Raw genomic sequence first — 13,658 nt, 5'->3', positions numbered from 1 at the left:
GTTGGAATGCATTGCAATGCCGCGGGCCCAAGAACGGCAAAGCTTAAGAAACCTTGGCAAAATGTGCGATAACGCTCCATTCTATGGGTTTCTGGCACGAGGGACAAGATCCAGATCGAGGAATTACCTGATCCTGACAGTTTTCTAAGAGCGTACTTGCGAACTTGGTAAGATCAACTTCGAAATGACAGCTGGGACAAACGGCACCTTGCTGATCCTCTTTTTTATAATTACAATACAGCTCGCTCAGTTTTGACACTGAATATTGTGTGGTATATAACTTTAACTTCCCTCCTCCAATTGGCGGTAAATCATCATCCTGTCGGCCTATATTTGGGCGGATATCTTCTTCGACATGGACATATTCAGGAATGGCTATCTTGAACTTGTTTTTCATCCATGCCATTAGGGCTACTTCCTCTAAAAGATGAACTGTCAAGGGCATTCTTGAAAACGCATCTGCAGAGGCTAGCAGCCGTAGGTTTCCAATGTATTTATCCAAGCTTCTGTACATCTGACTTCTACTGTTGACAATACGGTTTTCTTTAGGAATATGTCTTGTTTGGTAAGGATGCTGCCAAGCATGTTCAAATTGCAAAGCAGCCACTTGTGATTGGAATCCTGAGATACAACATATCATCTTCCACGGTCTTTTGGCGGCTGAGCTTGTTTTGTAGGCACCTTGAGTGAGTTCACCATTGTGCTGGCGAAGGCGACGAAATGGATCAGGCGTTGATCCTATGTAGAAACTAGTTGGTTTTGGAGTGGACTGGAGAAGATAACAGCAATAGAATCTAACTGGCATTAGACCCGCTTACTGACATGGACTGGTTACAGGATGTAAACAAATGCACATTAAATCCAATGCGGCTCGCCAGAGTATGAGGATCTGCAAGTCCAAAGGCTCTGTCTTTAACGGTGACTTCGTCGCAACCTGAAGGGGTCTGGTGGTAGCAGTGGACGTGTAGCTAACATGGTCGGCGCTAGCACTGATGCTGCTGAGTGTGCGAGCTTGCCATTTCTAGGGAAGTGCGGTCTCGGCCAGCAGTTTGGTGAGGACCGCTTCCCGGTCTTCAGTTAGATTCCGCTGCTTCTGTATTGTAATATATGAATTGGATGCCAGCTATGGAGGGAGACTCCTCCGATGATTGGGGCACAATTCCGGACCCTCGTTTTTCCTCCGGCTTCGGATGAGTCGTTGCATCCAGGTGCTGGCTGTGGTTAACGGGATGACTGTGTGAGGACTGGGTGGTGAGACGCTTATTCGCAGATCTAATTCGTTTGTTTTGGGTTTCGCTAGCCACCACTTGTTTATCACATGCTGATTCAAAGCACAAGACGCCCAATTTTCTGTTGTGACTTTATGGATTCTGTAGTTTAGAGTAACTGGATCCCGTGGACTGCTTGTCTGGCTGACAAGCTTTAGACCATTTCATCGCCAATCATCCCTGCATGAGCCCTGCATATGCAAGATAAGGCAGGGTTTGTTTACATCCGAAGCGTTGCCCCACCGCGCGGCTGCATCGAGATAGCCATGAAGTTATGGGGAAGTCCGCGTGACGAGGAGCGTCAAGTTTATGGGGGCTGTGAGTTATGGCCTGTGGGTGGGAGGTCTATATAAGGGGTGCATCCCGCTACGTAAGATCTTTTCTTCTTCTCTTTATCTTTTCTACACCAGATTTTTGCCAATTGAGATTGAATTGCGAGTTTTTGACTGTTTGAATTTGTTTTCATTGCCTCTGACTACTATTTCGAGGTTATAGCTTGATTGATTGTTGTCTTGTTCTATTGGCTAATATTTTAAAGCTTGATTTTGTGCTGGAGGTGTCTTTTCCAGTAATTGCAGTTACTAGTTGCCCATTAGATTCTTTTTGTTGTTCTTAGGGATCTGACTGGTACTCTGCTAATATTTGACCACCGTTTGAATTTGTGGTTACTGAGTATTTTGGTTGTGCTCCATTTTCGTTCGCAACTTTATTTGACCTTGTCTTGGGTCATCTTTTTGGTTAAACTCATCAACATCACTTGTATCGTGTTTTTAAACTCCATCATCATCAATTAATACTGGTTTATCACCGTAATCAGAAACAATGTTCTTCCACTTCACCTTTATCAGAACAAAAGTCATTGAATTGGTCATTGGTATTCAAATAACTTTTGAGTCAGAGAAAAAAGAAATGATCCCTGATGATTCCCAGGAGGTCAACCATGGTTCTCGCTCTCATTTCAAGGGCTTGAGAAGTTTTTTCAATTGCTTTAAGAAGTCTAATACTTCTTCCACTTCTTCTACTTCTTCCAGTACTACTACAACCACTACTACTTCCTCGTCCAATGTGCTTGAGAACATCTCCACTCGTAATGCCTTGGAATTGGCTCCCAAGAACGCATCCCAGTTAGAATTCAGCGACGCCTGGATCTCCAAATTGAAATCCCTTTCAGAAGGTGTAAGATCCACAATTGAACAACAAAAGACTTTTTATTCCAAACTCAAGTACAAACTCCGATGGAACTCTCATCATAAATCTTTCGGTACTTCGATGACTCACTCTCTTGACTTCTTTAAGAAATTGTCTATCGATAACATCAACAACAACACTTTCGAGGCCTTCAACAAAACAGACTTCACTTTCCTTAGAAAGATGTTTGGAGTGTCAGACCAAGACTTCATGGACGCATGTAACAACTGGATGCGAACTGACGGACTGGACACCACTGGACTCCTCATATCTCGTGATCATCATTTCCTCCTCCATCCTCTCACTGTCGACAGGGCTTTCGCACTAAACCATTATGCGAGAAAGTTTGGCAAGCATCTGAGAGACAAGTGGTGCTACAGAACCACCCACCTTGCCGCATATGTCGGACTCTACCGAGTTGGCGGCGAGTTTTTTGCCATTGAGTACACGAAGAAGGATGAGACTCAACATGAGTACAAATGTAATGTTCACATTGGCAACAACATGGTCAGATGGCTAGAAGGCTTCAACCGCCTTGGAAACAAACTTTGCGACAATTTCCCTACTACTGACGACAAAGACTTTGAAAACAGACTCTATCATCAAGTCACTGAAGATCTGAAGTTTCTGTCTGAAATCAAGTCAGTCAATTATCGTATTGGTGCTGCCCTGTATCACGATAAACTTACTATCAAAGTTTATGATTGGTTGAGATACGACACCACCCCAACTAGAAAGAGAGAGAGAAGAAGAGCCCTCGGCAATAACGCCAGAAGACAATTTCACACCTACAATGATGAACTTCGATTTCTCCTCTAATCAACGGCCATTCCTATCACACCTTGTTCCTGGATTCCTCATGTCATCACAACATCATGGTACTATTATCCGGATTCCAAATTATGTTCCCCTCATACTACTCAATTATGGTTGGTCATCTTTACTCGAAACCACTTGGACCAGGCGCCCGGTGGCTGCCACTCCTCCACTTCGACTCTACCGTTTCACTCTATGGTATTCCTATTGTGCTGGCACCTCCTTGGTTGACACACAGTACGAAGACTTCGACCTCGACCATCGGCTGCTTGCGGGTTTTTTTTTGACAGACGGATATCGCGATCTTGCTTCGCTGAGTGTCTGATTCCGAAAGATTCCCGGAACTAGCCGATACTAGAAGCCTGACCACTGCATTGGCACCCCGAGCCTTGCACTCAACTCGAAACGGTGCTACCAACCACTCTTAAGAACTGGGAACCACGGAAAAGGGACACACACACTGAACATGACAGAGGAATCGGGAACAGGGCGAAACCTGACCAACTTTTGTTTTTACCACTTTTGTATTTCTCTAATAATATATTTCTAATTCTCATGACACCATTCCCCTATATTCGGGAACGGGGATGTGCCTCCGGCGACTGGGGCGGAGCCCCAGACCCTTGCTGCTCCTGCTTCATAGGAGATTGCCAGGACCTTTGACGGAACGACTCGAGCTCTGCCCCAGACCCCCGGAGACACAGGTCGGGTCAATCGTTTTCGAGCAACCTAAATTTTTGGCAACAGTGGGGCGGAGCTAGTGCCCTGCATGTCCCTTCGGAGTCTGCAATGTCGTGTTAACACTATCAATAGACGGTTTTTAGTCAGGCTTGATGATCTTTCCTCTTCGTTGGCACACCTAGTACCTGATATTCTCATACCACATTGACTTTCACTTATGATTCCGGCTGCTGAGACTCTGCTCCTGTCCCTGTGGCTCTTGTTTCGTAGGTGGAATCAAGTGAGTTCCAATTGGCTTCGCTTTTTTATTTTTCTATTATTTGCTCAGGTCTGATGCCGTTGACTTTATGGTAACTTAACTTATCTGGAAAATTGCTATTTCTTCGAAACTCGCTCGTGGATATATTGCTTCTATTAGACTACCAGTAGGGGCTGGCTACCTGCTACATAGGAAAGCGTAGGTTAAGTCTTGATAAAAATAGTAGAAGATAAAAAAGCTCTGTAAAACTAACAATAATTAGCTAAGCCAGGGTTCATTGGTTTATGAGGGTCACACAATCTGTTTGAGGTACAATAAGCGGCCAGGCAAGCTGATACTCTCTACCCACAAGGTTCGATTTATTATTTCATTATTTCATTCCATTTTCAAATGAACGAAGCACTGGCATTAAGACTAGCTTACTGAGATATCCTGTCATCAGAAGAAGGTTCTCAGATCCGATTGGTGGTGCCTGGTATATGTATGGATCAACAGGGGTCAACGAACATTGAGGGCGATCTCAGCAGGAGGATCCAGCACTCACACTCTTCACCACTGTTGCTATTAAATGAATATAATATTCTGATAATACGCTAGTCAATTGTTTTTCTATATCGTATTATAGCAGTAAAAAGTTAGTTCGGATAATGTGTATCCTCGAATTATTTTGGTTCGCGTGATTGGCAAGATTAATCTTTTCAAGCCAGTCCGACTCATACTGCATCTAGAGGGTACACATTGGCGGCCTGCTGCTGCTGAACTGGCGACCCGACGACGATCGAATGGAGAGCACTTCATCCTATGGAGTGCTAATGAGCGGTTGTCGTGAAGGTGGTGCTATCATGTAACCTGGTGCTTTGGCATTCGCCAAAAATAGATGGAAAGAAATGAACTAGATCCCTCGTTTAAGCACCGAAGCACTTGTAACAATTTGGCCATGTCTGAGAGATATATACAGGGATTCAAATAGCATAGCAAAGAAAACTTTTTTGATCTATAAAAACGTAACATACGAAACAACTACAGAAGCGCACTGCTGCAATAGAAAAGCACATAGGCAAACCCGAAACAAATATGCAACATAACACGAACGGCCATAAATAAACATCCTTGGTGAAGAAACGTTCATCCACATCACTTTTATTTGTGTTTTAATACACTGATGTGATGGTTGCAACGGTCAGCTTCGTTTGTAAATACCATCATATCTCTATATCAACAAAATTTGGTAATATGAACAAAACTGGCTCAGTCAAGGAATAAAAAAATCTGCCCCAAACTCTGGCGAAAAACCACATTTAGATATCATCGATATCAAGCTGGCCATCTTCCTCATCTTCTTCGTCATCATCGTCATCATTATCGAATTCAAAGTTACATTCTTCATCAGAACCTTGGCCGAATCTGTCGGCTTCGTTGATACGTGCACTTTCAGGTAGCTCACCTTGGGCCTTCAAGGCACGAGCCTCATCGGGGTGGTACTTCAAGATCACATCAGCTTGGTCATCTTGGAAATCTCTTAAAGAAATTAAAATGATATCTCCTTGAGCAACCCAGACCTTCTTTCTCATCTTACCACGGATATGGGCCAAGCGGCGGACGCCATCGAAACAACTAGCATCCAACCTTCCGTTACCCAGCATCTTTGTGACTTGGGCATACTCTTGTCCTTCCTCCTTGAGAGTCAACTCTCTCTTAATAGAGTCGTTCTCATTCTTTCCTCTACGACGGTTCTTTCCTCCTTTACCCTTGTTCTTAGGCATTTTTGATTTAGTTTTTTCCCTACAAGTGTGATGTAAGAGGGAAAGGTTAGGATGCTATGATAGGATTTGTACCAGTAGTGAAAAAATTGTGAGTCGCCCTAACCCTGACTATTTCCGAGATGTGTTGACTAGGGTAAACAACATGGCATCTCTATAAATATTAAATATTTTCTGTTGAATATATGTAATTGAGTTATACTTCTATTCCGGCTTGGATTAATGAGCTTTTGCCTTTTTGAGTCAGGTTACAATGGTAATTCCTCTGGTTTAGTCAATGCTGCAAGCGTGACTGAACGTAGCGAGCTAATAATAAAGTGAAGTTCAGTTTAATTGCGCCGCATATTAAAGCGCGATTCGCGAATCTTGATTAATCGAGTAGGATATAAGAGAGATACAATGGACCCCTTTGAAGCCCGGCTCCAATTTATCAAGACTCTTCAGAGGCTTAATGCCAGCAATGAAGCGAATGAAAATGCACTACAATTTCTGCTACAGAATACTGATTTGATGGAAGACTTATACTCGTGTACCTTGGAAGAACTTGATAAGTCATCACTCAATGTAAAACTGAACATTTTTTATTTTCTAGAAATGATTGTGTGTGGCTGTTCAGCACGACAAGCAACTCAATTTCAGCACTGGATAGCCAGGGACCTTGATACAATTATTGACAAGGTGGTTCCAGAGACTCAGGTGGGACTGGTAAATTTATCACCTAGCCGCTCAATTGTGGCCAGTATTCTATCTAAGGGCAAAGCTCCCGTAGACGGAAAAGTTCAGGAGAGAGCGATGATAATATTAAAATCTCGGACTGATCTTTTAGAAGCACCTCTGCCTACTGTTACTGTTGGCCAAAGCTCATCCAGAATGACCCGTGAGCATTCTCTCCAATCTGACAGTGTTAGGACCAGTCCCGTGGTCGAAAATGCTGATGACAGCTTCACTGGAGATGACAAAAGAACAACGTCATCGCCGAAGCCGATTATTCCAGGTCACAACTTATCTCGAAACGAAATTCTCCGCAGAATGGATGAGGACCGTGAGAGAAGTAAGCGATTAAAAGAAGACATCTGGGCAGAAGATTATCAATTTGGACCGTTTTCCGAGTTCAATAGAGACTGGGATTCGACTGGCCCACTTAACGACCTTGATTACGAACAAATGAATGAAGATAACGAGATATTTATGGAATCTATCTCTACGACAAGCGTGCATGCAATATGAATGAATCACTTTAAAAGCCTGAGTTTTTTTTGGGCAACTATTTATTATTACCTTGATGCTGTACATAACCTTATAAATAAATGCTACCGAAATTTATGGCAGCTACTCAAAAGACAGCGCAGGATATTCAACATCATCCTCATCAAAATCATCATAATGAGGGCACAAATAAACATACGACGTTAAAATTCAAAATCACCTTTCAAAATTCTCTCAGCGATGGGAGTAGGTGGTCTATGCAAAGTTGATGTAGAATGACGACGAATAGCTCTTCCGTATGCATTATTGCGAGCTTCCATCTCATCTTGTGGATTGTTGTTGGATTTGCTCAGCTCGTCCTCATAAAATGGGTCAACCAAGTATGTAGGACTGAATTTAATGGCAACGGAGTTGCGTCGGTGATGATGATGCGAGCACACACAGGACTTGTCAGAACAATTGTGATAATTTGTCCCTAATGACTGTGCTCTGCGAAGCGCAGCAGCCGATGCGGCATTGTTTGTTGACGTCAATTGGGGCCAGAAATATGAAGATGGCGGCGAGAGAGGTTCAGCTTGACTGACAGCACTTGTTAATGAATCGGTGTCAGTATTTTCCGAACTCACACTATTACTTCTGGTTGAGTGGCCTGCTCCTGTAATTTCCGTATTCCGGGGTGGAGAATAATTGTACTCGTTAGACCCTAACGAAGAGGATCTTCTAACATGCTGAAAAACTGACAACGGTGATGTAGCCATCAAATAGTTTCGAGGAATATCCATAGATCCCTCTGACTCAGACCTTCGATGAGATGGAATAGGAATGGGTCCTGTGGTATCAACAGATAACGGCGATTCGTATTCTTGGCCATAGCGCTGTTTTGGACTTGGCCCCCGTCTTACAGGGAACTGAACCTGATCCGGAGATGCATTCATGTCCTGGTTATTAGCTATACCTAGTTGCTGGCGAACAGATAGGGGGAAGCTACTAGTAGAGGTCATGTATAGGCTCGATGTCTGGGAAATATGAGATGATTGTAATAATAGTCACTTGATGAAGCCAATCTAGGTGGAACAATAAACAAGAGAACTTGAAGTATCCCTGATGAAACCCTCTTATTTCAAAAGAAAAATTCTGTAGAAGCTTTGGTATGTAGCTGCAATTGAAACTTCAACACTAAAGCTTGCTATCGACTACAACAGGTTGCTATACTGTTTTTAATAATGGTAAATAACTCCTAGGGTGTGTTTGATTGCAAAAATCCCAGTCGCAAAAAAAAATTGTTTCAAAGTGATATTAGAGTGAAATTCTAAAAAATGGTAGAAAAAGATTTACAAGCAACTGGCAAGGGAAAGCATATTATATATCGGGACCCCACTTGTTCCTGCGCTGCACCTTGTTGATTTAATTTATTTTTACGCTGATCATAATTAACTCTAGGCACCGTATCAACAGCTACGGGCAGTGGTCCATCCCACGCCAAAATGCCGAAATACACGACGTGAAAAGGGCACTACTATCGACCGAGTTAGCTCAGCTGGGGCAGCACTGAAAAAGAAACTAGTTATTATAACGAGCGAAATCGACGGTTTAGGTAGGTACAGAACTAGTACAGTTGCAGCTTTTGTTCTGGCGTTACTTTTGCATTTGAAATATCTCCTGCATATTAGTATCGTGCAGCATTTTTACGTACAGTTCTGTAACCAGATAGAGGCGTCTGCAGACCCGCGCAGACCCGTGCAGGATAACGGTGCAAAGTACATCTCATGGAGTAACCTTGAGCGATGGGAATGACGTCTAGCAAGAGCAAGGTTTCTATAAGTATCCGAATAAATGTGGACTGAGCCCGTTCTGAGAGCAAAAGTCTTGGTATTTTCCATTGTAAGAATATATATGATAATAATTCATTATATAGATTGCTACAGACCTGTTAAAGATACCTTATTGTTAGGCCATTCAGTTTCTCGTTTGCTAGTTCAGCCCTCTTGGAATATCCTCACTCTAACCAAAAAATCAGCCCTAACATCAGCGTAAATTGAAATCAATTTTGGATCGGACGATGATGGTTCGGACTGAATCCAGGTTAGGTCCAAACTTTAGCGCTATTTTTCTGTACATAATCTGGCATGAAAGTATAACGAAGGCGGCGGGGTAACGAGAGGGTCGTCGAGACCAAGACGATATTCAGGTGCAACCGACCCATCGCCAACTCGAAGTAGCTAGCAACCACATTTATCATCAGAGCCTTTTACTCATCTTCTATCAACAGCCTGAGTGGTCCGTACTGACTAGCGACTTTACTCTTACAGGATGTCAAACCGTCTCCGGCCACTTGGGCCATTTTTTGCAAGTAGTCGACGAACATATTCTGGGTCACGCAAACTTCCGGGATGGAGAGTGGGTGTTTAGGGTTTGGTCCTGCATTACGGTAGATGCCGATGTGACCCACCAGAAGTAAGAAGTGGCCTGTTCGTGAAGCAACCGGTAACTTCCCCCTTGGATGAGTCAGTTTCGGAAGTTTATTTGCAGTAAGTTCCAAGCACTTATTCTAAGAACATGGACCTCTCCTTGGGGCAACCATTAACTTGTTTGTGTTTCCGCTTCTCAGAAGTGGTGCGTACAAGAAGCCGAAATCTGCCTCCGCATTAAAATCACGTGGATAGATAGGTTTAAACTCTAGGGGGTCTGCTGAGAAATGTGCAAGTGTTCAAAAACAAACATACCAGTAATCGATATAAATAGTCATGTGCTCAAGTTGAAAAGTGGAAACTTTGGTGCCCCTGTGGTGTCCCTGGTCTCACCACCAACTATGATTACTTTGATTTCTTCATCTTTCTTTTTTGAGATTTTGGTTCAAAGATTACCTAACTGGGAATAAGCAATGGACAATATAGCCAATTACTCTTGATGTTAGTTTTCTACCGGGGCACAAGTTTCTCGCTCTATTATAAAATCTCCCAACATTGGCAGACATGACCGACCATCGCTCCATCTTTCCTGTGGGAGAACAAAACTTCCCCACTTCGTGCTGGCCGCTCGCCCAAATTCTCCAAATGAGGTTAGGATGTACCTTGATCATATCTGTGTGCATGACCTGCACACATATAACTGTTTTCACGCGACAAGGCACACCACCACGCATGCTACTATGGTCTATCAGGGGCTTTGCGTAGTAGATCTTCCCCGCTTTTTTTCTCGGCCCCTATAGCAGATCAGCTGAAGTAGATTGTCGCGAAGTTAACTCTGCTAGACGCTAGATCGCCCATTCTGAATTGGGCTCCAATTCCGGGGTGCGACATGCCGCTTTCTAAGACAAAGAGCCCGCATATTTCACTCCGGCTGGCGCTAGCCATTGTGGGTGGGCCCTGCCGTGTTCAACGGTGGAACTGCATCTACCCCAGATTTTCACGTTTGCTCACTGCCTCGCCATTTTGTTAGTGCTGTAGGAGCTCCACTCTTGTTCATGCTCCAGTTATTGCTTGCCCCAAAAAGCATTGATAATTGGCACAGTGGTAGCTTTGTTAAGGTTAACAGCTCTGTTGTGTGAGCTAGCCATGGCAACTAGTTTGAGGTGGAGACCACAGGTAGCAGCATCAAGGCTCCAACATGTGAACCGTATAGATTAAAAGATGATATTATTAATAATGCAAATAAGATAGCTAATTTTTTTGACTGGTCGCAGTCAATAGCAGGTTAAGCAGACTGTTGATACCATCGAGAGTCCACTTGGCCAATGTGCCTTTAGCACCTACTGACACTGTACATACTGTACCAACATCTTTCTCGTGGCCATTAGCCCATTCATACAGAGTGTCGTATGTGTCTGAGGAGCTTTCACTTCCGAGCGACGTTACGAAAAGATAGTCAAAGTCCTTGCCGATTTGTGCTCTTTCAAGATCAAAAGCATACTGTACAGCATCAGCATCAGTCAGGTCATCGCGGGCAATTATCACTTTACCATCTTCCGCGAGTCTAGCATGAACATGAATTTCGCCAAAGGCATCGTTGACACTATTAATAACTTCACCGATAATAACAGAGGCACGGTCGGGATCTTGTTCAACTACCGAGTGCAAGTCAAAATGAATGCTCGTCTCGTTGGTAACAATACGTGACCCACTGAATCTTTCGGCCATCGACTCTAACATTGGCATTAATGGGTCTTGCCATTTATCTGATATGTTTCGAGCGCAATGCTCCTCAGAAAACCGAATCCATTCATCACTTCCGAACGGTCTCAATAGGCCACCACTTTCGGCAATCAAGCCAAGGTTATTCACACGACGGAAAATACGTTCCATTGTATTACGAGATTCCCGACTAATCACATAAACGATATTTGCTGGGTCAAGAACAAGCTCGTTAAGCACTGATATTTTGCGCTGCGGTGATGCATAAGAGGTACCAGTACCAGTTGGAACAACGGCAGATAACACAGAGCTATTAGCAAACTTGCCACTTGAGGCACTGTTTGGTGCAGTAATTGGACCAGTTGGGGGTGGTGTGTTGCGAAACGGCGATGTAGAATTTGCAGAATTTATCGATGTAGAACTGTTGGTACGCACAAATGCATTCTTGATATCAGTCGAGTCCATGTTCAAAAAGAAGATGCGCTTACCATTTCGAGGCACCGATTGGTATTGTTGGATAAACAAGGGAGCATGCAACCGATGTTTGGTATCCGACCGCCTTCTTTGGTCTTCCTCCCACGATACATCGACCTCTTTGACAAAGTTATGAACCCATTCTGCACATGTGTTATTTGTAACATAGGAGTAGAGCGACATCCAACGAGCAGCTTTTTCTTGCTCACTCATAGTAATAGCTTGATAGAAGGCGTTAGCCACCTCAGAAATGTCCCATGGGTTTATTAGCAACGAGTCATCCCCAAGAACGGAAGCAGAGCCAGTGAACTCGCTGAGAATGAGAGGGCCATGTTTTTGGTTGCAATAAATATACTCATGGCACGTTAAATTCATTCCTTCGCGAAGAGAAGTAACCGCAAATATATCTGCTTCCGCAATTAATGCTAGATATTGATCAAAATCAATATATTGTTGTAGGAAGAGAACTGGTTGTGTGGCAGTCAAGTCAGCACGCATCGAGTTAATTCTATCAACAATCGTGTGAATTTCACTTTCAAACTCGCTATCACTTCCGTCATATAGGCCTATTTGCACCAACACAGCTCGTTCAATCCATTCGGGGTGGGCACGAAGAAACTCTTCATAAGCAAGGAGTTTTTGTTTAATACCGCGGATGTTATCAAGTTTATCGCGCGATACAATTAGCTTCTTATCTTTCCACCGCTCGCAAATCATTTTTCGCCATTTGCCGACACCTTCACTATTCTGCATGGTAATATCAAGAGATTTCAGATCTATACCAATAGCATAATTAACCACTGAAACAAAACTGTGCTCACTTTTAATTCCTTCAGGAGTGGTGTCAACGGCGAGAATGCGGTTACAAGTTTGAAGAAAGTGTCTAGAGTACTCGGATATTTGGAACCCGACACAGTTAGCTCCCAACATGCCTTCCAGAAACTCTTTTCTTGCTGCCAGACATCTGAATACTTCACTCGATGGGAACGCAACGTGGAGGAAAAACCCAATCTTAGCATTGGGCAGCTTTTCTCTCAACATTGCCGGTAACAACATTAAATGATAGTCGTTAACCCAGATAATATCTCCCTCTTTGTATACCTTAACAATTTTGTCAGCAAAAGCCTGATTTAAAGCCTTATAATGAACCCATGAGTGATCTTGGTATGCTTTTGATTTTGGGTTGTCGGGTGTTTGGTAGTGAAGAGTTGGCCATAAGATCTGCTTACAATAGTGTGAGTAGTGACCCTCAAATGTGGTATCACTTAAAAACACAGGAATTGAATCGTAGTCTTCCGTAAGCAATGTAGACTCTATTTCAGCTTTCTTGCTCTCACTCAAAGCATCGGTGGGCATTCCCAAGGTGCCAATCCATAACTTTGTTACATTACCATCGGCCTCTGCCCGTTTGATAGCATTACGAAGACCCCCATTACCACTATGTTGTAATTCAAGTCTCCATGGAGAGTCTTCGAATAAAGGAGAATCAAAAGTAGAACTGCGACGGCTACTAAAGGAACCTTGTCTCTTCCGTGATATGGATATGCTTTCAGTCTGCTTTTCGATCCTTTCAATATCTCGATGCTTTGCTTGCTGCAATCTATTGGAATGCAACTCATGTGGTCTCGTTACGGCAATACCAGTAGCACTAGCCGCAGCTGGACCTGAACGGACAATAGATATTTCAGGTTCAGGAGTTGGAGAAACTGCACGAGATGGCGGTTGTACTAAAACCTTTCTGTGATGTCTTCTGGGATCAAGACTACTTGATAGCGTAATTTCATCATCTTCAAAATACCCTTTACGCGGTTTGCTCATCTTAGTACCATTAGGAGTTAAGAAAAATGCATCCTGGGGCGAAGAAGCACGAGAAGGG

The 13,658-nt window shown here is 43.4% G+C and overlaps 4 protein-coding genes across 4 annotated transcripts; 1 reads left to right on the top strand and 3 right to left on the bottom strand.

Annotated features, from left to right (window-relative positions):
* Window positions 1–43: 43 nt before the first annotated feature.
* SLX1 (Slx1p) lies at window positions 44–805 on the bottom strand (the record flags this gene model as incomplete). The annotated part of the gene is made up of 1 exon (XM_018879956.1): window positions 44–805. The coding sequence occupies one exon, from the start codon at window positions 803–805 to the stop codon at window positions 44–46; it is 762 nt and encodes a 253-aa protein (XP_018737823.1).
* A 4,705-nt stretch (window positions 806–5,510) lies between these two features.
* TIF11 (Tif11p) lies at window positions 5,511–5,975 on the bottom strand (the record flags this gene model as incomplete). The annotated part of the gene is made up of 1 exon (XM_018879955.1): window positions 5,511–5,975. The coding sequence occupies one exon, from the start codon at window positions 5,973–5,975 to the stop codon at window positions 5,511–5,513; it is 465 nt and encodes a 154-aa protein (XP_018737822.1).
* Window positions 5,976–6,371: 396 nt separating this feature from the next.
* AWJ20_2971 (C-terminal domain kinase I (CTDK-I) gamma subunit (predicted)) lies at window positions 6,372–7,199 on the top strand (the record flags this gene model as incomplete). The annotated part of the gene is made up of 1 exon (XM_018879954.1): window positions 6,372–7,199. The coding sequence occupies one exon, from the start codon at window positions 6,372–6,374 to the stop codon at window positions 7,197–7,199; it is 828 nt and encodes a 275-aa protein (XP_018737821.1).
* A 3,638-nt stretch (window positions 7,200–10,837) lies between these two features.
* TPS3 (Tps3p) lies at window positions 10,838–13,600 on the bottom strand (the record flags this gene model as incomplete). The annotated part of the gene is made up of 1 exon (XM_018879953.1): window positions 10,838–13,600. One exon carries the CDS (start codon window positions 13,598–13,600, stop codon window positions 10,838–10,840), a length of 2,763 nt encoding a protein of 920 aa, XP_018737820.1.
* Between the last annotated feature and the right edge of the window lie 58 nt (window positions 13,601–13,658).

This window comes from Sugiyamaella lignohabitans, chromosome B (assembly GCF_001640025.1).
Source record: "Sugiyamaella lignohabitans strain CBS 10342 chromosome B, complete sequence".
NCBI classification, from domain to species: Eukaryota; Fungi; Ascomycota; class Dipodascomycetes; order Dipodascales; family Trichomonascaceae; genus Sugiyamaella; species Sugiyamaella lignohabitans.
This window is presented reverse-complemented; position numbering and strand designations above follow the sequence as displayed.